We start from the raw sequence: 21,579 nt of genomic DNA, 5'->3' as shown, positions 1-21,579 counted from the left end.
AAAGTGCGATTCAGGTTGTACTTAAACAGATCCATTAATTATTTTGTTTTGGCCAGTTACAGGATGCCCTGGATTTAGTGCGCACAAGGAAAGTCTACTTGCTGGCTGGAAATGCTTACATTCCCCACCACGAAATTGTCACGATTGTCCTTAATGACTTCCGAACAAGACTGTCCAAAGCACTTGCGGTAAGTAACAAAATTGGAGCTCACCATCTTCATGGTGAGATGAATGTTGTAAACTTTAAAGGAAGGCATTATTAGGAGGGATTTTGCTTTTGGTTTTGATTGGGAATGGTTTCAGAGTTCAAAAAAAAAAAAAAAACGCCCCACACACTTAACATGTATTTCTTCAGTAAAACTCAAAGGTTTCCTATTTTCGAAGGGTTCATAGGGGGGTTATTGTAAGCTACAGACACAGTTTGTAGCTCTCAGTTAGAGTTGATGGGGGAACTGTGTTAAGGTGGTCTTGGATGACTAGAAAGGTAACGCGACCGAAAGGTTATAGCAGTCATGAGATTGCTTTTTTTAAGGTGTGAAGAGTGGGCGTAAGAGATGATAGTTTGGAGAGGCTTAACTTAAAGTGCTTGATGGCACACACTGAGAAGTCATGGGTCATTTCCACCCTCAGACGGAGATTAAAAGGCGGCTAGGAGATGGAGGAGGTCACAGGGAGGATTGTTGGTCAGGAAATCAAAAGCAGCTTTTCTGTTAGCTTCTGCCAAGATTGCTGTAACCCACCGTGGAGGCGTCTTGATTTCTTCCCCCCCCCCAACTCTGCCAAATGGCAGCAAAATGTGCTTCCCTGCGATAGGCTATTATCCTTTGAAAAATGATGCTTGTGTTTGTATTCCTACCATTGAGTTTCTCCCCTTGCATCATATTTATAATGCATGTTAATGTAATGTGTGTCAGGATATTCCCAGCAGACAGCACACTGATGGCATTTCATGCTTGATGTGGAGCATGAGCTTTGCTGCTTCCTTGTTGTCTTTTGTTCAGTAGCACAAGCACAAATATAAAAAAAATATATACAGGATCAAACAGGCTTTAATCTTTTGAAAATAGTTAAGTACTGTACTGGAAATGCTATTGAAGATATGTGTTACAATATATACAAACAGATATGGGGTCAGGACATTTATTAAGTTTTTTTTGATAGAAATACTTTTATTTAGCAAGAATGCATTAAGCTGCTCAAAAGTGACAGTAAACCATTTATAATGTTATAAAAGATTAAAAATGAATGCTGTACTCTTAAACTTTACATTTTCACCAAAGAATTCTGAAAAACGTGGTTTTCACAACATTGATAACACTTAAGAAGAAATGCTTCATGAGCAGCAAATCAGTATATTAGAATGATTTCTGAAGGATCATGTGACACTGAAGACTGGAGTGATGACTGCTGGGAATTCAGCTTTGCCATCACAGGAATAAATTTCATAAAAAAAGAAAAACAGTTTTTTTTTTTTCTTTTTTTTTATATCAAATAAATTCACAATTGGTGAGCACATGCAGGAAACTTCTTTCAAAAACATTAAAAACATCTTACTAACCCTGAATATTTATTTATATTTCTGTTATTTCTGTTTACTTTAGTGAAGATAAAGCAGTTTAAAAGATCTACAGTGCTCTGTTTTTCCATCAAGGTTTTGTTAAGCATAAGTTCACCGGTTATTTCATTGAGGTTATGTATAAAATAACACTCTAGATATGAAGTGGTATAAATATTTCATTCATCAGCAGAACGGTGTGGTGGCTGTTAAGGTAATAGCTGCCTGTTTGTCATCTTCACTCCATTAATATCCGAGATTCAAATGAGAGTTCCTGTGATGGTAAACAATGCAGCAGCGGGTTTAATTGCTGCTATAACTGGAGAAATTAAAATGTGCGCAGGATATAGGGAGCAGTAATAAATCGGGCAGCTTTGTGAACTCAGATTACTTAACAACATTAGTTTGCCCAGCTTGGGTTTAATTGGGCATTTTAATTGAAACTGGGGAGCGGTTGTGTTCGGTTGATCACTGGTAAGTGGAGAAGAGACAGGCTTTGTGCATTTAGTGCTGGCATGTAGTCTGCATAAATTTCCTTGTGCTTCTGGGAATGAACGTTCTTTGTGCTAGTTGAAGATGGTTTGTAGGAAATGTGTTTTGTGCCGTGCTGTTTCTGAGTTTTGTGTCACACCTGAACGTTGGGCATTATGATATGTCATAGATGGATGATGTAAAATTAAGAAAGGCTCATCTCAGCATGTCAAATTATTGTTCAGTTTGGCAGATTTTTTCCCCCCGTCATCTACATGCCATCTCGTCAAGGCTGGCCATCATAGTGAGTCTGCCAGGCAGTTGGACAGCTGGTGGGATGGGTTTTATTTCGGCGGAATGTTCTCAGAAAAGTCATTTGAATTATTATTCGGTAAGCTCTTGTCCGACCGAAGCGGGGAATAGACACTGCTAGTCAACAATCTCCCTCCTGCCAGTATATTGAAGCTGTATAAGCCCGTGCATTAATCCATCCTGGCTAATGAAAACATATGCAGCCTGCATATTTTCTTTTTGGTGGCGTTCAGGATGGCCACGGTGGAAGAAAATGAAATGTGTCAATCTTCATATTCTCGTCGACTCCATAAATCAGGCCTGGAACGGGTCTTTTATGATACTCAGAATCATTTCCAGTGAGATTGTCTGAAATCAATTGCCTGGTTCAAAATCCTTTACCATGCATCCACCTAGTTTAACTCTGAATGTCCATTTTAGTAGAGCTGCCATTGACCAGTAATTGTTGCAGGTGAATATTTCCAAAAGTGAGAGAATGCATTCATTTTCTATGTGTTTTTTTTGGTAACAATGTTTTTATTTAAGGTAAAGAATGAGAGATCTGACGTTAGAAGTCTAGATTCTAGACGTTAGAAGTTTGTTCTAAATTTGGCTCTTAACCAACATTTTTAATTGTTACATGGACTAATTTAACCATTAAACCAGTTTCCTGGCCATTGTAAAGCTTTTTGAGGTTTTATAAGGGTGGCCTTTTGTCCTCTTCCAGGCTAGTGCTGCATTGCCATTTTATCCTCTACATTAATTTTTATGCCCTTTAAACATAAAATACAGCACAAAAAAAAGCATTTTATTATTATTTTTTAAAAATGATATTCATGACTCATTATGCTCTTGAAAGCATCAGTAAGATTGTTAAAAACTACAAACTTGTCAGTAAGTTTTTGAATCGTATGTCATCAGTTTATGGATTTATGGCGTAACATAGCTTAAATTTCCAGCTTGTTTTTCTTTTCTTTTGTTTGGTGCTGGGGCCAGTGCAAATTTAGAAAATGTTAAATGAAAAAAAAAAAACAGTTTTCGAGCCCTTCACTACTACTTTATCACATTCATTATTACTTCCCTTGACATTACATCTAATCAATCTGAAAGGACCTATGTCAAGGTAGTATCATATTTAATTCTTGAGAGGAATGAAAACCAGGCTGTGAGCTAGGGATGTAACAAGTTTGACGATAAATCATGATAAAATTTCCAGTTTTCATCTTTTAATTATCATTAAAACCGTATTAGATTACCAAGATTTGAACAACTATTTTATAAATAAATACTGTCCAGCATAAAGCACAGTTTTAAGTAACAGTGTCACGTGCGCACAGCATGCAGCGTGGTTTCGTTTTGAGTGAAAGCAGGGCAGAAAAGCTGGGAGGTTTTAAAAGAGTGCTAAGGGAATTATACAAATGAATGTGAATTAATTAATTCTATGAATGTACCTCTGAAGGTTCTGACTGTCTTCAGAAACGATTCGATGGCATTTTGTTTTCGTCTTCGCTCCATGTAATACCTAAAGAAAGTGTTCTTAATCGCAATACTGCTTTGTCCACGGAGGTTACGGGAAACAGCTCTAATTCAGCTTTTCCATCAGCGCCACCTGCTGTCATAGAGTAGATTTACAGAGACTTATATTTACATTTAGTCTGTGTGCAGTTTCTGTCTGGCCAAAAATGGACCGAATTTGCATGCCCTGCTGTAAATTTTGATCGGTTGATGAAAAACAAGCTTATGTGGATTCTACACATTTAAACAATTCAGATAAGTTATCTAGAATTATTTATGGAGCAGATAAAATACATGTAATCATTTTTTAATCAATTATCATTTTGACATATCTTTTCTTTAGTTAAAGGCTGAAATGTGAGGTTTACCTTTTTATTAAACTTTTTCAAAGCTTTATTTGAACAGTTACATTAGATATTTCAACATGCTATTAAACTGTTGTCAGTCAAGTTGTCATTTAAAATCCGAACATCATTGGTAATGTTATTGTTTTAGTGATTATGCAAACAAAAGTCATTTTATTAGTTGTTTGTTGATTTTTAAATATAAAACTTGAAGGGATTTGTGTCGGTAGTTTTTGAACATCTCCAGCACATGTGAACAATACTGTGATAATACTGATAACCGTGATAATTTTGGTCACTATAATCGTGATAAGAAATTTTCATACCGTTACAATCCCTACTGCGAGCGATTAGAAGTACAGTGCGTTCAATGGATTGTACTGTTGTTTAACAACATATCGATTGTTCACCTGATGAAACATTTTTCTGAAAAAAAACAAAAAAAAACAAAAAAACTTTCAGTAGACAAAACTCCTTAAAACAGGAATGAGTTGTGAAAATTACATGGTTACAAAAATTACATCCTTCACAGCCTTGTTTTCCTCCATGTAAAATTCAATATGGTGTCTAATAGGGCTGAGATTTGACGCAAATTTCACGATTCGATTCGATTTTCATTCACAAACTTGCGATTCGATTCAGTATCGATTATTTTGGATAAATCAGGTACAGTACATCCCAAATTTTCTCAAGGAAAAAAAATTCTCAAGTAATGCTGTAAAATATACATGAGTGTCAGTTGACACTACATTACTATAATGTTGAAGGTTAAAATTGACTGATTTGTAGGCTATAAAACTGCTGAAATTAAAAGTTTTTAAAATAATATTTCTACTTCAATTAGTCTTTTTGGAATATAAACATTTAAATGGTGTCTGTCATAACTTGATGAATTTATTAAAACAAATTAAACATTGAAGAACAGTAAAAAATTATAATGAATATGTTATATGGTGCATATATTTAGCAAATTGCCCCTCTCTACAGTTTCTTTTTCTATCTGACTAATGAGTTTATGGTCACCGAATATGTTTTTTTCTGAGGTGACGTTACGTGACATATTGTTTACAAGCTGTTATATTGACGTCTTTGCGTGGAGGAAACACTGATTGAGCGATTAACGTCACGTGCGACAGGATACGGATTGTAAAGTTGTACTCTTTCTTTTAACTTACCTCGGGAGTTTAGTCATGTTTATTTTGTCCTGAAACTGGTGTTAATGTGGAGATGATCAGTTCACGTGAGCCTCGTCAGCGATCTGATCACTTCACATTAAACGGCATTTATTGTTTAAAAAGTGCAATACAATGGACAGCATTTGAAATCGGAGACTGTTTCATATGGAAAAGTACCAAAGTACAATGCTTATTGCAATTTATTGGATGGGAATTGCCCTTCAATGTTCCTTCCATTAACTGAACACAGGCTAGACTAATCGATTCTTGGGGTTAGTGTTGTCACGGTACCAAAATTTCAGTATTCGTTACCAATACCAGTGAAAATCCACGGTTCTCGGGTCCAATTTCGGTACCAAAGCAAAACACAAAAACATGCTAATTAAAAAATTTGACTATACTTTCATTTAATCCAAACTGTGTACATTTAATTTTAAAGGGCTTTTGAAAACCTAGTTATTCAGCCAAGAATAACAACTAAGTTAGCTAAAAGAAAAAAAAAGCATCAAGAACCGGGTTGACCGGGTACTCCTGGTAAAAAAAAAAACCTGGTACCGTAACGTTTTCATTTTTTTTTAGTACCGACTCGGTACCGAAGTACCAGGTCTTTTGACAACACTACTTGGGATTTAAAGAATCGATATCGCTCTGTAAAAATGAGAATCGATTAATATCGAGATATCGATAATTTTGAACCCAGCCCTAGTGTCTAACCTGATTAAGGTCTATAAATAGATCTATAAATGATGCTGATCTGTGTCTGGATTGTGGACATGGCAATTTTCCTGCTTATTCCTCATGTTTCATTGACTGTCTGAAAAACCCGCTGAAACTTAGTTTCTTTAGAAAGTTTCAAAGGTTCTCCTGGCAGGCAAGCTGCAACTGGCCAATTATGATTTAAAGGCCTTGCGTCATGTTCGGTTTTTAAAAGCACGGTCAGCAGCCAGCAGAACGTGGTGAAATACAAAGGTAGTCATGTAGAGTTAATTGCGTCCATGGCGAACAAACAGAACGTCTGACATGGAGATCCGTTCTTAATCAAAGCTGAGCTGCGGCTTATGTTCCAACATTTAAAGCGCTATTTCCATCAAAGTCAATGTAATTCCCTCTCGTTGTTCAAAAGTCATCATGGATGAAGCGGCTCGCTCTGCAAATATTCAACACTTTTTGAAAATAAGACCTCTAATATAATGAGACTGTCCATTGACGGAAATTATTATTAGCCTGAGCCTTATAAAGCATGTTAAAGACTGCACCATCTTACTAATTATTTTTCTGTCATTGGTTTGGTTTGGTTGAAAGCTTCAGTGTTCTTGACTTTCACACTGTTCCTATGATTCGTTTTTTATGTTCTTTTCAGGGCTCAATAATACTTTTTTTTTTTTTTAATCAAAGCTGAGCTGCGGCTTATGTTCCAACATTTAAAGCGCTATTTCCATCAAAGTCAATGTAATTCCCTCTCGTTGTTCAAAAGTCATCATGGATGAAGCGGCTCGCTCTGCAAATATTCAACACTTTTTGAAAATAAGACCTCTAATATAATGAGACTGTCCATTGATGGAAATTATTATTAGCCTGAGCCTTATAAAGCATGTTAAAGACTGCACCATCTTACTAATTATTTTTCTGTCATTGGTTTGGTTTGGTTGAAAGCTTCAGTGTTCTTGACTTTCACACTGTTCCTATGATTCGTTTTTTATGTTCTTTCAGGGGCTAAAAATTTTTTTTTTTTTTTTTTTTTTTTTTGCTGGTCAGGCAAGTAGTTCAAATTATTTATCTTGTCATTTTTACAAAAATATACAATGGAAGACACTTTCTGGAAAATAATAACATACTGTCACATTACTGATATGTCATTTTAAACCCATCCAGATACTTCTAAGACTATTATAAATTCATTCTTTCAACATAACCTCACATATCTTAGCCAGCCATTTATAACATAATCTTGGTGATATTTAATAGGGATGCACCGAATGTTCGGCAACTGAAACTATTCGACTGAAAATAGCAAAAAAAGCTTTTTCAGTGTTCGGCCGAAGAAGCAAAAAGACCTAATAAATTGTACTGAACAATGATGTGACGCGATCAAATAGGCGTGCGTTAATGCAGCAGACATGTCGGCAATGTGGAAGCATTTAAAACTGTCCGAGAAAGATGCAAAAATCATTACAAGCACCGACAGCGAGAGACTGCTTATTGCTGCATCACATGTCTCAGATGAGAAGAGAAAGGGCTGGTTGTTGCTGGTTACTGTATGATGATTGAAATAGCAAAATGGCTTAAAACAATTATAACGTTCTGCAGTTTATTTATTTATGTACTGTTTTCAAATAGACGCACAAATTGCATGTATTCTGCCAGTGCTGCACGAGCTTGCGGCACCAGGGTACATAGTCCAAAGCGCAATGAATATCTGCGCTGCACTGTAAAAATAATTCGATAAATTATACGGTAAACCTGTTGCTGGAATTTTACCGTAAAAAATACGGTAGCAACGTTTTAACTTAAATTTACAGTTAAATACCGTAATTTCATTAACTGATATAATGTTAATATACCAACCTATTGAAGTACTGAAATCTGTTGTTTACCTTTGTAATACACTGATAACCACCAAATGCAGGTGGTGATGAGAAAGTCACATGATGAACCAAAGCCCATCACAAGCAGCTTTTAAATAATAACATGTATAGAAGGTGCACAGTGTCATTTACACAAAGGTTAAACACCATCATGGTAACACACATGAAACTGAAATAATGCAATAAACATACATTTAACAACATTAGGTGTAACACACAACCCTAATATACAAAACTGATTAGAAAAAACTAAGAAGAAACATAGTTATTTCAACCGAAAAACATCAAATTTGAAATGTAACGCAGGGAATTCTGGGAATGTCAATTTATGGTTATTCACTGTAAATTATATGGTCTTTTTCAATTCCAAAAACGATATACTACCGTAAAATTAATGTCCAGTACATGTAATGTCCAATACAGTTTTTCACCGTATATAGTAGGGGAATTTACCGTTAACCATTACAGTAGGTTTTTACTGTAGAATTTTTACAGTCTTTTACCGTTAAATTCACGGTCATTTTTTACAGTGTGAAACAATGTTACTCGTCAGTTGCTCAGTAACATTTTTATGAATTTTTACAAGGCATGTGACAAAGCCATACGTGTGACAAACGTCTTTGCAAATTCGTATTGAGAATCATTTATGAATCTGCTGTTGTCAACAAAAAGAAGCACTGTTCTTTAAAATACAATAAAAAAGACAATAGTGATTAATAATAATTACAACAGCTCTTTACACATTTTTAAAAATAATATTAAAGCCACATCCACATGAAGCCAGAGCTTTCCTTATCCATTCTTTTTCCCCCTCGTCTCAAGAAATATCTGCGTCCACATGAAACCACAAAACCGACTCAAAACGATGTAGTATACATGCCAGACCAGTATGTGGCGCTGTAATTCTGCCACAGAGATACACTAAAAATGGAGAAGAAAACTTGGACTATGTGCATAAACCTTGAGCGCTGTATACAAACAAACATGGATGTCGTTTTCAGATTTATCCACTCTGGGACCCAGTTAAAAAAAATTAGCGGTTTCACGCTCCCAAAACGCAGCATCCGTCTGGACTAAAACGCCAATACGATACAAAGTTTTTACGTATACAGCTAAACACGTCTCTGTGTGGGCGGGGCCTTACACATAGTGTTCAAATTGAGATTTATATTTTCTAATGTTTTGAAAGTCCTTAGTATTTAAATGATCATCTTTCACTTTATCACGAGACACCAAATTTTTACGTTTGTAAGACATAAAAGGATGCCTAACAAACGTATGATGTTGTGACATTTCAGCACTGGCCCGGGCAAGTGGCAGTTCCATCAACATGCTGAAGCTCTCTTACAAGTTCCATATTGTTGAGCTTTGCTTCTTTAAAAATTGCCACTTGTACTCCAGAAAATGAGAGAATTAATTAGTTAATTATATGTTTTCTCTGTATGTTTTATAGATTTAATCACCAGCCAAGTTTGCTGACTTGATCGTGTCAGTGTTCTTTTTCTCATTAGCCAGAGCTAGTCCTAATTATGAATCTAAAAATATCATAAGTGCACTCTCTCTGCTGTCTGATCTTTTGTTTTTACCTTGATTTGCAGGATTTTGTCTTCCAAAACTAAACTTGACTGAAAGAAAAGGCTGTCTTTCACTGAAAAGTTTCACATCTTAAAATAAATACTGGCAATTTGGAGCATGTATAAATCTTTCATTGTTAGAAGTGTTTGTGAGAGGGGAAACTTTGACGAGTTTAAGATTTGAAAGTTAGATTTTGTGTTCAGTGGAGAGTTATTACTTTAATTAATTTGGAGCAAAATAATACAAGTTTAATTAACTCGGTTTAAATATTTTGGAAAGGAATCAAATAAGTTCTAAAACATATTTTTCCCTTAAGATTTTCCTTTTTTAGTCTTTGTGAAACAAAGAGAAGCTATACACACATACTGCAGACTGCTGGATGAATTCAGTTCTGCCATCTACGGATGACAGAATAGAATTCAAAATTTAAAAAAATTCATTCAGTCTCTAAGGCTACGTCCACACGAAGCCAGAGCTTTCCCTATCCAATCTTTTTTCCCCCCCCTCGTCTCAAGAAATATCTGCGTACACACGAAACCACGAAACGACACAAAACGAGGTAGTATACATGCCATACCAGCATGTGGCGCTGTAATTCTGCCACAGAGATACACTAAAAACGGAGAAGACTTTCTTGCGCATAAACCTTGCGCGCGTTATACAAACGAACATGGAACAATACATTTATTAATCTGTGTTAATGTTAGTTAATAAAAAGACAACCGTTCATGTTTTTGTTGCTGTTACGTGACGTAGCGGTGTCTCACTAGGGACGAGATGTGGGCTGATGACGTCATCGTTTTAGAAAATATACGGATTCGCTGTCCACACGAAAACACAAGGGTGGCGTTTTCAGATTTATCCACTCTGGGACCCAGTTTAAAAAAAATATCGGTTTCACGCTCAAAAAAAAAAAGCGTACACAGCTAAACGCGTCTCCGTGTGGATGGGGCCTTAGACTCTTATGTACGTTGCTTTGTCTGCTTCATATACACTACCATTCAAAAGTTTGGGGTCAGTAAGATTTAAAAAAAGAAAAAGAAAATGATACCTTTGTTTAGCAAGGATGCATTAAAATGTTCAAAAGACACTTCTAAAACTAAAAACTTCTGCATCATTACAAAAAAAAAGTTTAGCATTTTTATAATAAGCATTGTAATAGCATTTCAAATAAATGCTATTACATATAAATCTAAATCTTACCAACCTCAAATGTTTGAATGGTAGTGAAATAAGACATTTTATTTGATTTACTTCATGATCTAATATCATATGGTACACCCCTAGATTGAATTTTGACTGCAACAGGCTTCAGCAAGTTTGTTATCCTGTTTTGTGTTTTTGAGCATCAACACACATACAGAGGTGTGTTTGTCATATCAGCCATAAATGTGACCTCTTTTTATGCTAATATATCATCCATCATCATTTGTGTTTACATTAGATCCAATTAAACCGGATCATTTCACATACAGCTTTTCAGCCGTGTTTTTCTCTTTTGACTGTCAACCAGAATTGACATTATCAATTTCTTTTGGCTGAAATCATGCATCTCTAATAACTGTATTTACTGTAACATAGTAATGTTATGCCTCCAATACCTTTGCTGTATTCATGTGACAAGATTGTAACTGGCCTCCAAAGATACTCCCTTTTAATCAGTTTTTCCACACTGACTGATTCCAGGTTCTTCTGTTTAATTTTGTGAAGTTTTTCTTTTTTCACCAGGTTGTGAAATATTACCTTGTCGCTAGGCATCACACACTTTTCCAAAGTAAAGCTTAACCTAATTGAGTGTCACCTAGGTAGAGTAGAAAAACACAAGCACTTCCACTCTGCCTGCCAACAATTCAATTGAAGCTGTCAATCCAGAGCCCAATTTTATCCATTTGGCTGTAGCTGGCATGTCTGGCTAGGGCTGTGGAGGTGCCGATGGATGGATGGACACATGCTGAAGAACATGGCAATGGCAAACTCTCAATCATGCTGGGTCCTTCCGTAACTGAAAGGCCGTCTCGAACAGTTGAAGGTTTATTTTCCCTTGTCCTCTCGGGTGATTAATGAGCAAGCATGGCTGTTGTGTGTCCAGACGAAGGGCTGATGCATTCCTTGCTTCATTATCTGATCAATGCGGAGGGACTCTGATAACAACTTGAGTCAACAAAGCTTAGGGATTGGCTCAGAGATAGATAGATAGATAGATAGATAGAGAGATATATATATATATATATATATAATTTTTTTATTTTTTGGAAAGCGGTTCGCATCAGTGAGTAATGAGTATCTGTTTCGCTCTGAATAGCCTAATATTTAACTATCTAAATGAAGTCAAGTATTTAAATAAAATTCCCTCATGGAAATTAATCAGTTGGCATATAAATTAGCTTAAATTAACTATATATGCAGCCATGTGATAATGCTGTCTGCTAGTGCATTAAGCAGTAAATTATAACAGGATTGTTAATGGATGGATAAATGTGCTTTAATGATTTTAAATAGAACCTTCAGTGCAAATCAGCGTCTATTGTACTGCACACAAATATGTAACTATGCATACACAAAATACATTGCTGGACTACATAGAGTGCAAATGTAAAATGAATGCAACCTGTTATTTTAAATTCTGTGGTCAAAGCTTTGTCAGGGCTTCAGATACAATAGCGGACTCTCCTCAGGCTCTTAATTATTGATTTATCATGCTTTTGTAAGAATACTATGGTAACAGCTGGTACTATGGTATAGAAAAATAGTATCCTAAACTACAAAGACACACAAATATTACAGCTCAACTGTTTTCAGCATTAATAATTTTTATTAAGCACCAAATCAGCATATTAGATTGATTTCTTAAAGGATCATGTGACACTGAAGACTGGAGTAAAGGCTATGGAAAATCATCTTTGCCATCAAAAGAATAAATTACATTTTAAAATAGACCTCTTTAAGATGTCTTAAATAGATTGTGCCATTTCTTGATAGTTTGTTTAGCATTTGAAAAGTCTTTGTGCTGTAGTTTTCTTGGTAGTCAAACCAGTGCATCCTCTTACAAAATTTATTTGCAAATAACAGCACTGATGGGGAAACTAGAAAGGTTTTGCATTGTATTATGGCATCTAACTGGAGAGGCAGCACTTATGTCAATGAGGCCTTTTAAGCACTGGCTTATTCCACCAAACGTCTTGAGGCAGTGTGAAGAGAATGTGTTATTAAAAACACATGTGCTTCTGTATTTTTAATTGTCTTTCAGTCTCGCTCTAGACGTTCTACCCACAAGTTTGCAGTCCAGTGGTCTTGTGCTGTTGATTTATGAATGTGTAATGCCAGGCTGGAGATCTCTCCCACTCTGTGCTGTGCCAAATGTCCTGATGAATGCTGGAGGAGAGAGATGACCTCCTTGTGGGATCCAGATAACAAGATTGATTTGGCTTCCTTGTCGGCAAGTCTTGCCTGGGATGTAATGATGTGAGCGCTCCATGCATTTATCAAAGCTCCACTTGTAGTCTTGTCTTCAGTGTCTCCCCTCTTGCTTAAATGCAGAACAGGGAGCACTTTAAGTAGTTTCCTGTCTTTAGGGAAGCTGGGAGCCTTCGGCATGTTTTGTACAAACAGTTCCTCAGTACAACAGCAATAATCGTTTTAAAAATATATCTGGGATTGCACACAGGTTTGTCAGTTTCATGCCAGAGATACTACGAGGAACAGACGTTGACAATTAACAGGATTTTTTTTATTTTTGTGATTTATTTTACTCATTGTTTTGCCTGTACACTGAAAAAAAGAATATACTAGATTGACTTAAAAATATAGTACATAATTTTTGCATCCCTCTTAAGTAAATTTCGCATGGAATTTTAAGCAGTGTTACCTAAAAATCTTTAGTTGGCAATGCTTAAATGTTTGAGTATCCCAGTGAACAGTTTTGCTCAAATTTATTAGCTGGTGTAACACAATATTTTAAGAAGTTTATACTAATAAATTTAAGTTATTTCTTCAATAAAAGTCTTGTTCATCCCATTATAAATGTTAAGATCATTTAGATTGATAATTTTAAGTTTTTGTATTTTAAAATACCTAGGTACTGCTCAATTACTTAAAATTAGTTATACATTACAATGAGTGGAAGACAACAGACAACTCTTTATTTTTTTCTTTCTTTTCTTTTTTTACAAATGCAACTTAAACATCTCTTAAAACATTTTCAGCTGCTATGTCTGACTTGTTCTAAAATTTAGTTGAGTGTTAGTATGTTTGAAATAGTGCACAAATACCTAGGTACTGCTCAATTACTTAAAATTAGTTATACATTACAATGAGTGGAAGACAACAGACAACTCTTTATTTTTTTCTTTTCTTTTTTTACAAATGCAACTTAAACATCTCTTAAAACATTTTCAGCTGCTATGTCTGACTTGTTCTAAAATTTAGTTGCGTGTTAGTATGTTTGAAATAGTGCACTGTGTGTGTGTGTGTACCTGGTATTCCCTACCTACATCATGAGGACCAAATGTCCCAACAAGGACAGTACCATTTTTTTTTTTGGTCCCCATGAGGGAAACCGCTTATAAATCATACTGAAATGAAGTTTTTTTTAAATATGTAAAAATGCTGAAAGTTTTCTGTGACAGGTGGATTTAGGGGACAGAATATAATTGTTTTGTACAGTATAAAAACCATTATGCCTATAGGAAGTCCCCATAAAACATGGAAACTAGTATGTGTGTGTGTTTGTGTCTGTTGTTAAGGTGCATGCTGTGTTCTACCATTGCACAGGATTTTGATTTGAAAATGACAAAAAATACAGATTACAGAAGAACAGTAAACAATCTGTAACAAATAACAGTAAGCATCAACATTTTTTTTTTTTAGACTTGTGGTGTTTTATGTTTTTTGGTGTGGTATAGAGGTTGAGTATGTTGTTTACATAGTGTTTGTGGTGTTGTATGCTTGTGTGTTTGGGTGCAGTGAAGTGCTGAGTATGTAATGTGTGGTGTTGTATGCTTGTTGACTTGCATGTGTGAGTTGTGCAATGTTCTGTGGCATTAAAATGCATTTGCAGTATCAACAAGACACTTAAGTATTAAAAAAAAATAATTCAACATCTTGTTATTCAAAGTTACCCCTTATTTACACTGCACACGCCTGCGGCGCGTTACGGCTCAGACAAGGTTTTATTCCATCCTCCACGTGGTGCCAACTCATGCCAGGAGCATTTCAGAAGCAAAGCGACAGGATTCGCGAGACCACGTGATTTGCCTGTCCGTAACAATGTGTGCTTTTTCAACTTCGAGGATGAAACTCTTGTCATCCATTTCTGGTCTCCTAGCAAGGATAGTGATATGAAATACGATCAGGAGTCTGCACAGGGTGTTTATTTTGAAATTGACAGGATTTTGTGATTTTTATTTTGTATTTTCTGTGCGGCTTAGATGCGGATTCTGTCAAAAATAGACTAGGCGCCTATCTTTAGCGAAGTGGCGCAGAAAGCCGCTTCTGAAACGTGCCGTGGCACAGCTTGTGTAACGCAAGCATTGACTAGAGTGGCCGTGATCAGCTCCGGTGGCCGCGTTGCAGACATGTGCAGTGTAAATCAGGGGTTAGAAGTGTTTCAAGTCAAGCAGGATTTTCTGAGAAGAAAAAAAAATCAAATGTATTCCTCAGTGGCTTGGAGTAACTCAGTTTTACAGAATACATCAGGCCAAGAAGGGCAACACAACACATGCATTGCAACACTGGACAATCCTGACAGAACCTCAACACCTTTCAAGAAAGAACTGCCATTTGGAGAGCTCCCTTGTAGGGTCTTCTTGGGCTATTTCCAGATCAGTGTCCTATAACCCAAACCAATAAAAACAATCAAATGCATATTGTGCTTTTTTGATTGTTTGTTCATTAAGGGGGTAAAAACGCAAAAAGACGACAAAATAGGTCAGGCTCAACTTTAAAACATATATAAAGCTCACTAATGGAGACATCCAAGCAGTCAGTAATCTAAATCATTCAACCAAACAAACAAACAAAATTTTTTTAAATTTTATTTAAGATTAGTCATTATATTTTCAAATTTGCGCTTCCCACTTAATATAAAATTAATTTCAACGTGAACAACACAAAATTTACCATATTCACTCACCTGGTAATGTGGAAATGTGCAATCAGATTGTCTGTGTTCTCTGATAGGAAGACGATCAAGCTGTGATCCTGAGTACAAACAGAAATAGAAATTCATCTTAATATTAAAAATAAAATAAAATGCATGACACAGTAATGACAGTTAACATCTAAGATTTAAATGCTAAAATAAGTAAGCAGAATTTTCAGTAAACATCAGTAGACTTTACTGTATGAATTCAGTATACACAAATTCTTATCAAAGATAAAGTTAATCAGTCAAGAGCAGTGAGTGATATGTTTCTGTTTTGTGTTGATTAACATTAATGACAATGCACGGATTTAATATACTGACATTCAGTTTTCTGTTTACATTCACTTAGGACGTAAACGACTGTTTATGTAAACCTGTCCTTGTGTATTCGCGACAGTAAGAGCGATTAACCGCGAAGATCTTAGTTCAGCATTCACGCTGTGTGACAGACTTTCTGTGTGTGTGTGTGCGTGCGAAGAAACACTGTCAGGACAGCATGCGAGTAGAATCATTTGAAGGTTAAAACTGGAATGGCTATAAAACGCTTGTCTACCAATATATATACGCCCAGAACTGTGCAATGCTAACATATGATGTGTATGTATGTCGTGTCATGCAGTATGTTGTAACGGATGCACCAGAACTGCCACTAGTACAATGTCACTGTAGCACGATTACGATCAAAGGCAAACTGTGGAGAAATTTTATTTGTTCACAATCTAATATCGCACCATGTGTTTGGGGTGTGTATATAACGACTGTGGACCATCCTTTTTTTGCACAGACCAAACAATCTGCCACTCACCTTTATTTAACATTCATCTCATAAAGTTTCTGTTTTGTATTAACATTAATGACAATACATGGATTTAATATACTTACAGACATTCAGTTTTCTGTTTACATTCACTTAGGACGTAAACGACTGTTTGTAAACCTGTCCTTGTGTGTATTCGACAGTAAGAGCGATTAACCGCGAAGATCTTAGTTCAGCATTCACGCTGTGTGACAGACTTTCTGTGCGTGTGTGTGTGTGCGTGCGAAGAAACACTGTCAGGACAGCATGCGAGTAGAATCATTTGAAGGTTAAAACTGGAATGGCTATAAAACGCTTGTCTACCAATATATATACGCCCAGAACTGTGCAATGCTAACATATGATGTGTATGTATGTCGTGTCATGCAGTATGTTGTAACGGATGCACCAGAACTGCCACTAGTACAATGTCACTGTAGCACGATTACGATCAAAGGCAAACTGTGGAGAAATTTTATTTGTTCACAATCTAATATCGCACCATGTGTTTGGGGTGTGTATATAACGACTGTGGACCATCCTTTTTTTGCACAGACCAAACAATCTGCCACTCACCTTTATTTAACATTCATCTCATAAAAGTAACTGTACAATGTGTATTTTGGTCTCACAAAAGACTCCGAAGTGCACGCACATGTTTAACAGTGCTAATTCGATATCTAATAAAGTAATAAAAAAATCAGTAACTTGTATATTCAGGATATATGATAAAGAAAAGCTCTACTTAACATTTACTTACTTTCACCGTGGATGAGTAGTCCTCTTCTGAGATCTGGTTTTCTAAAAAGGCCACAACAACACGTGGTATCTGCTTGGGTCCTAAAACATTGTGTTAATTTGACTAAATGTTTTATTGTTGACTTCTCAAAATTACTTGTTGTGTTTCTTTATTAAAGTAAACCATAAACTCAGTATGTTATGTAACATTTATAGCTTTAAATTAAGTAATGTGCAAAACTGATTTTAAGTCAAATCTGTTTTATTTTAATGAGCCATATTTGCTGAGAGCAGGCATAATTTTTTACAGTGTACGGTAGCTGTGAATTAATTGTGAAAGAGTAATTGAGAAAGCATGATGCATGGAAATTTGCAAAATAGTTTAGTAATGAAGTTAAAGACTCATAATGTTCCATTGGAAATATCAAACGGGTGAATGTTCAGGAAGATTTTACAATTATTCGCCTATTTTATGTTTGTGCCAATATCCAGTATAATGCGTTTTGAATTATGAAAGGAGCTCTTCATTAGATGATAATGATCTTGTGTGAATTATTCATTTTATTATAGACTGGACTAACATTTAAATTTATTGCCTACATTTTATACTGATAATTTCTCCATTCAAGCCTTGAGATGATGTTAATGTGACATTATGGATCATTAAAGAATTGGAAAGTAGCAGCAAATGTACAGCGTTAGGTCTTTATTTATTTATTTATTTATTTTTTTGTGGAGGTGAAATGTTTTCAAGAAGAACGCTTCACACACTCGGTGCGCCTCTCAACACCGCCCACTTGTGAAACGCAGTTGTCGCTTCAATCTTCCAATTTTCCTCTCACAAAAAGCCAGTGCTTCTGAAAGGCACTTGAATATAAATATTTTAGGGTTGTAATTATTTGAGGGGGAAGCATTGATGTTTAAATATTAAAGGCTTCGTCTTTCAGTATACTGTGACAGTATTTAGTGGGGCTCTCAAACTATCTTATTGCACAAAGTCTCAGACGTCTGTTACAGCATCAGATTATAGCTCAAGTATGGACGGGTAATTGTATTTTCAGCTGTTTTATTAGCATATTTATTTCTGGTTTGATGCTGGATCTACATGCTTGACATTCTTCACACTTCCGTGGAACACTTTTGGATGATAGGGTAGTCATATAATTTAGTTTATTTATTTATTTTTCACTCGTAGGGATGGATTCAGCCTTGGAGATAGCTTTAAGAATTGTATATTATTTGTATTATTTCTCTGCTGTTTCAGAATAGGTCATAGTTATTATTATAGATGAAATGACTGTTTACCAAAGCAGAAAATGTCCAATCAACGGTGCTTGTGTGATATTGCACCATTGTACGAACTCTGAATTTGCAGATGACTGATTTTAATTTCTAAAGCAACCACTGTGGTAAATATTATAAAATGGAACTATTTTGAATGTATTTTGTATCTTAATAACATATACAAAGTCAGTTATTAATTCAGTGATCATCAGCATCAAATTGTGCGCTGATGTCTGTGTATTTTGCAGTAAAGGGCATATAGCAAGTCTACAGGATGATTTGAGTTTATTTATTTTACTTTTGTGTGCCACATTTTCATTATTTAGTGGGGTGTTACACACTTTTTGTTTTGTTCTTGTTTTGTCCTATTACTTTTAGTCATTTCATAGACCCTCTATAAAACCCCCATTAAAATAAACTAAAACAGCTAGGGGAAACCTGGATATGAGGTAACGTACTGTAAATTAAAAAATTTGATTTCAGGATCTGAAAAATGCATGTAAATTAATCAAATATTAAATATCCATTTTAAATTTTTCTAGTTATTCCAAGCTATAAAATATTCAATTTTACAAACCGTTAGTAGAAATATTTTTTATATAGAATTATTATTATTTTTTTGTCTTTAAGTAATACCAGTGACTCGACTAACTTTACAACCGTTCCTCACTCCCACTTGTGACTTTCACATTTAAAATTTCAATTTAGTTTTGTTATTTACATTTACATTATATTTAAATGTTGTTATTTAGCAGACGCTTTTATCCAAAGCGACTTACAAATGAGGACAATAGAAGCAATCAAAACCAACAAAAGAGCAATAATATGCAAGTGCTATATTAGTACATTATTATAGTGTTATATTTCAATTTCACAAAGAAATGTGCAGCATTTTGTCCAAGCAATAATAAAAGGACAGATTTAATTTATAATTTGTCTTAAATCTAATTTTGTTGTTTGAAATTGTGAATCGAATCGTGAAATCAAAATCGTGAATCGAATCGTGAGTTGAGTGAATCGTTGCATCCCTAGATTCTACTAAACCTGCATCGTCTTCACTGTGCATTGTTCTCTGCTGTATCTGTCATGTGGATCTTCTCTGTCCATATCTTAGATCTTATTTAATTCTTCATTTTAATTCTTTGTGGTGTTTATTTACATATTTAGTACTTTATTTAGTGTAATTTAATGTGTTGTTTTGTCCAGTCTTGTGGTCTGGTGCTCTTTTATATGCACGGAAAGAAAGTTGTTTTGATTCAATTTGTACACACTTTGTATGATTGAAATGACAATAAAGCCACTCTGACTCTAAATCACAAACAACTGGAAACATCATGGGGCCTTCAAATATTGTTATAGACAATGGGGGCCTTGGAGTCAAAAAGATTGAGAACCACTGCCCTAGACTTCAGCCTGTCTTCTGGTTCTCATAGTTTTTTTCACAAGTGAACATGTCAGATAGGCATCATGGGAAATGTAAAATTGACCTCCAGTGAGACGTGACCTTTGAGTTTGCTCTGTCTGTTCATCCCTCAAGTACCTCTGATCACACATGGAGTGAAGGCCGCTGAACTGCACAGTGTAAGAAGGCTGGAATTGGAATTTAGCTTTTTCGAACACCTGGCATCTGCTGCGAAATGGTTCTCATTCGCCCTTGAATATGAATCGCCCATGAGTGAACATGAACATCATGATTCAGTTCATCTGGAAGAGAAGACAAAAATGCCGAAGACCTCAGCTGTGTGGGAGCACTTTAAATTGAGTGAGGACAAGACACAGGCAGTGTGCCAAATATGCGATTTGAAACTGGCCTACCACAACAGCACATCAAGTTTGAAAAATCACTTGAGTTCTGTAAGTAGTATACCTATAGTATATTGTTGGTGTGTGTAAAAAAAAAAATAAAACCTTTTATCCGGCATGTTAATCAGTAATTTTACACATGATAAAAACGTGCACTTAATTTGCTTGGTAAATACTTGCAAATACGGCAGTCATAAAAAAAAAACGTACAGTAGCCCAGCCTAATAATAATTTGTCTAAATGAAAAGTATTGCTCTTAACAGACCTGTGTGTTTTGTATCACTAGTGCAGTGTCCGTTCTCGGAGCATATAAGCCCTGCCCGCGTGAGGCACGCCGCTTCTGGCTTGCGTTGTTCTGTAGTTTATTAAAAGTTTATTCATTTTGAAAGTGTTGCGTGTCCATATTGCACCAAAATGCGTAAATGCGACACTGCGCTCCCTTGGGTCCGTAGCAACACCGCCACGCGTGAAGTCGATTGGATGAACGGTTCTCGACATAATAAAAATGCAAACAGACAGACACACAGAGATTTCTGCCTTTATTACACCGTGTCTACACCGGACGCGACAGTTGTCGTGTCGCGCCACAGCAGCTAAAGTTTGTCTACACTGGACGCGACAAAGCGACCGTTGAAAATCATTTGAAATTTGTGTCAGTACGTCATAAATAGAACGCCGCAGCAGTTTACTGTCGGGAATCTTTTCAGCCGTGCAGTGACGCATCCAGTGTAGACAGCATAATAGGTTCTATTGTATTTTGTCGTGCAGCACCGCTCCCGGTGAAGACACGGTGTTAGAGAGAAGAATATGTTCAGCCCCCTCCCTCCGAAGCTTCGAATATTCGGTGTTGATTACTACCGAAGCTTCGAAGCTAAAAAAAAAAAAAAAAATAGGTATTCGGACCAGCCATACTTTCAAGTTGATATAAGTAATATTTTCCAGATACATAACCATTTATATTGGCTTTAGTGTAGTGGCTATGTATGTTTATGTAAATCAGTGTAACTTTACAAATAACCTGTTGTCTTTTATATCATACTTATGCCACCCTTACAGTATATGACGGTTATCGGATTGCTGTATGCGGTTGTTTTGGCTATATTACTGTTTTGTCTCGCTCACTGCACAGAACAGACGCCGAGAGAGGCGACACTTCTCCGGGAAAGTTGGACCTCGCGTTCGCGGGACAGCACTGGCAAAATCTTCCAACTGAACCATAGCTAAGGTTTATCCAAAAAAAGTTGCTAGGTTTGTCGGTATGAATATTCTATTGGAAAAAGCCGCTAAAAGGGTCTGAAAGTTGCT

The 21,579-nt window shown here is 35.9% G+C and overlaps 1 protein-coding gene across 2 annotated transcripts in view; it reads left to right on the top strand.

The window, feature by feature from the left end:
• The first annotated feature begins 65 nt into the window (after window positions 1-65).
• LOC107601840 (DNA primase large subunit-like) overlaps window positions 66-21,579 on the top strand; it is a 39,354-nt gene continuing 17,840 nt past the window's right edge. The window contains exons 1-3 of one of the 2 annotated variants that reach the window (XR_001610977.1): window positions 66-188; window positions 2,132-2,134; window positions 6,601-6,611. Coding sequence is in view for 1 of the 2 variants with exons in the window: in XM_016294152.1 (XP_016149638.1) it covers window positions 112-188 (77 nt within the window). In the remaining variant the exon portion in view is untranslated. Of the gene's footprint in view, window positions 189-2,131; window positions 2,135-6,600; window positions 6,612-21,579 lie in introns of those variants that run through there. The other variant, XM_016294152.1, reaches the window with a different exon arrangement.

Source organism: Sinocyclocheilus grahami, unplaced genomic scaffold (assembly GCF_001515645.1).
Source record: "Sinocyclocheilus grahami isolate Dianchi unplaced genomic scaffold, SAMN03320097.WGS_v1.1 scaffold313.1, whole genome shotgun sequence".
NCBI lineage: Eukaryota > Metazoa > Chordata > Actinopteri > Cypriniformes > Cyprinidae > Sinocyclocheilus > Sinocyclocheilus grahami.
Note: the sequence above shows the minus strand (reverse complement) of the source record. Positions and strands in the feature narration are given on the sequence as shown.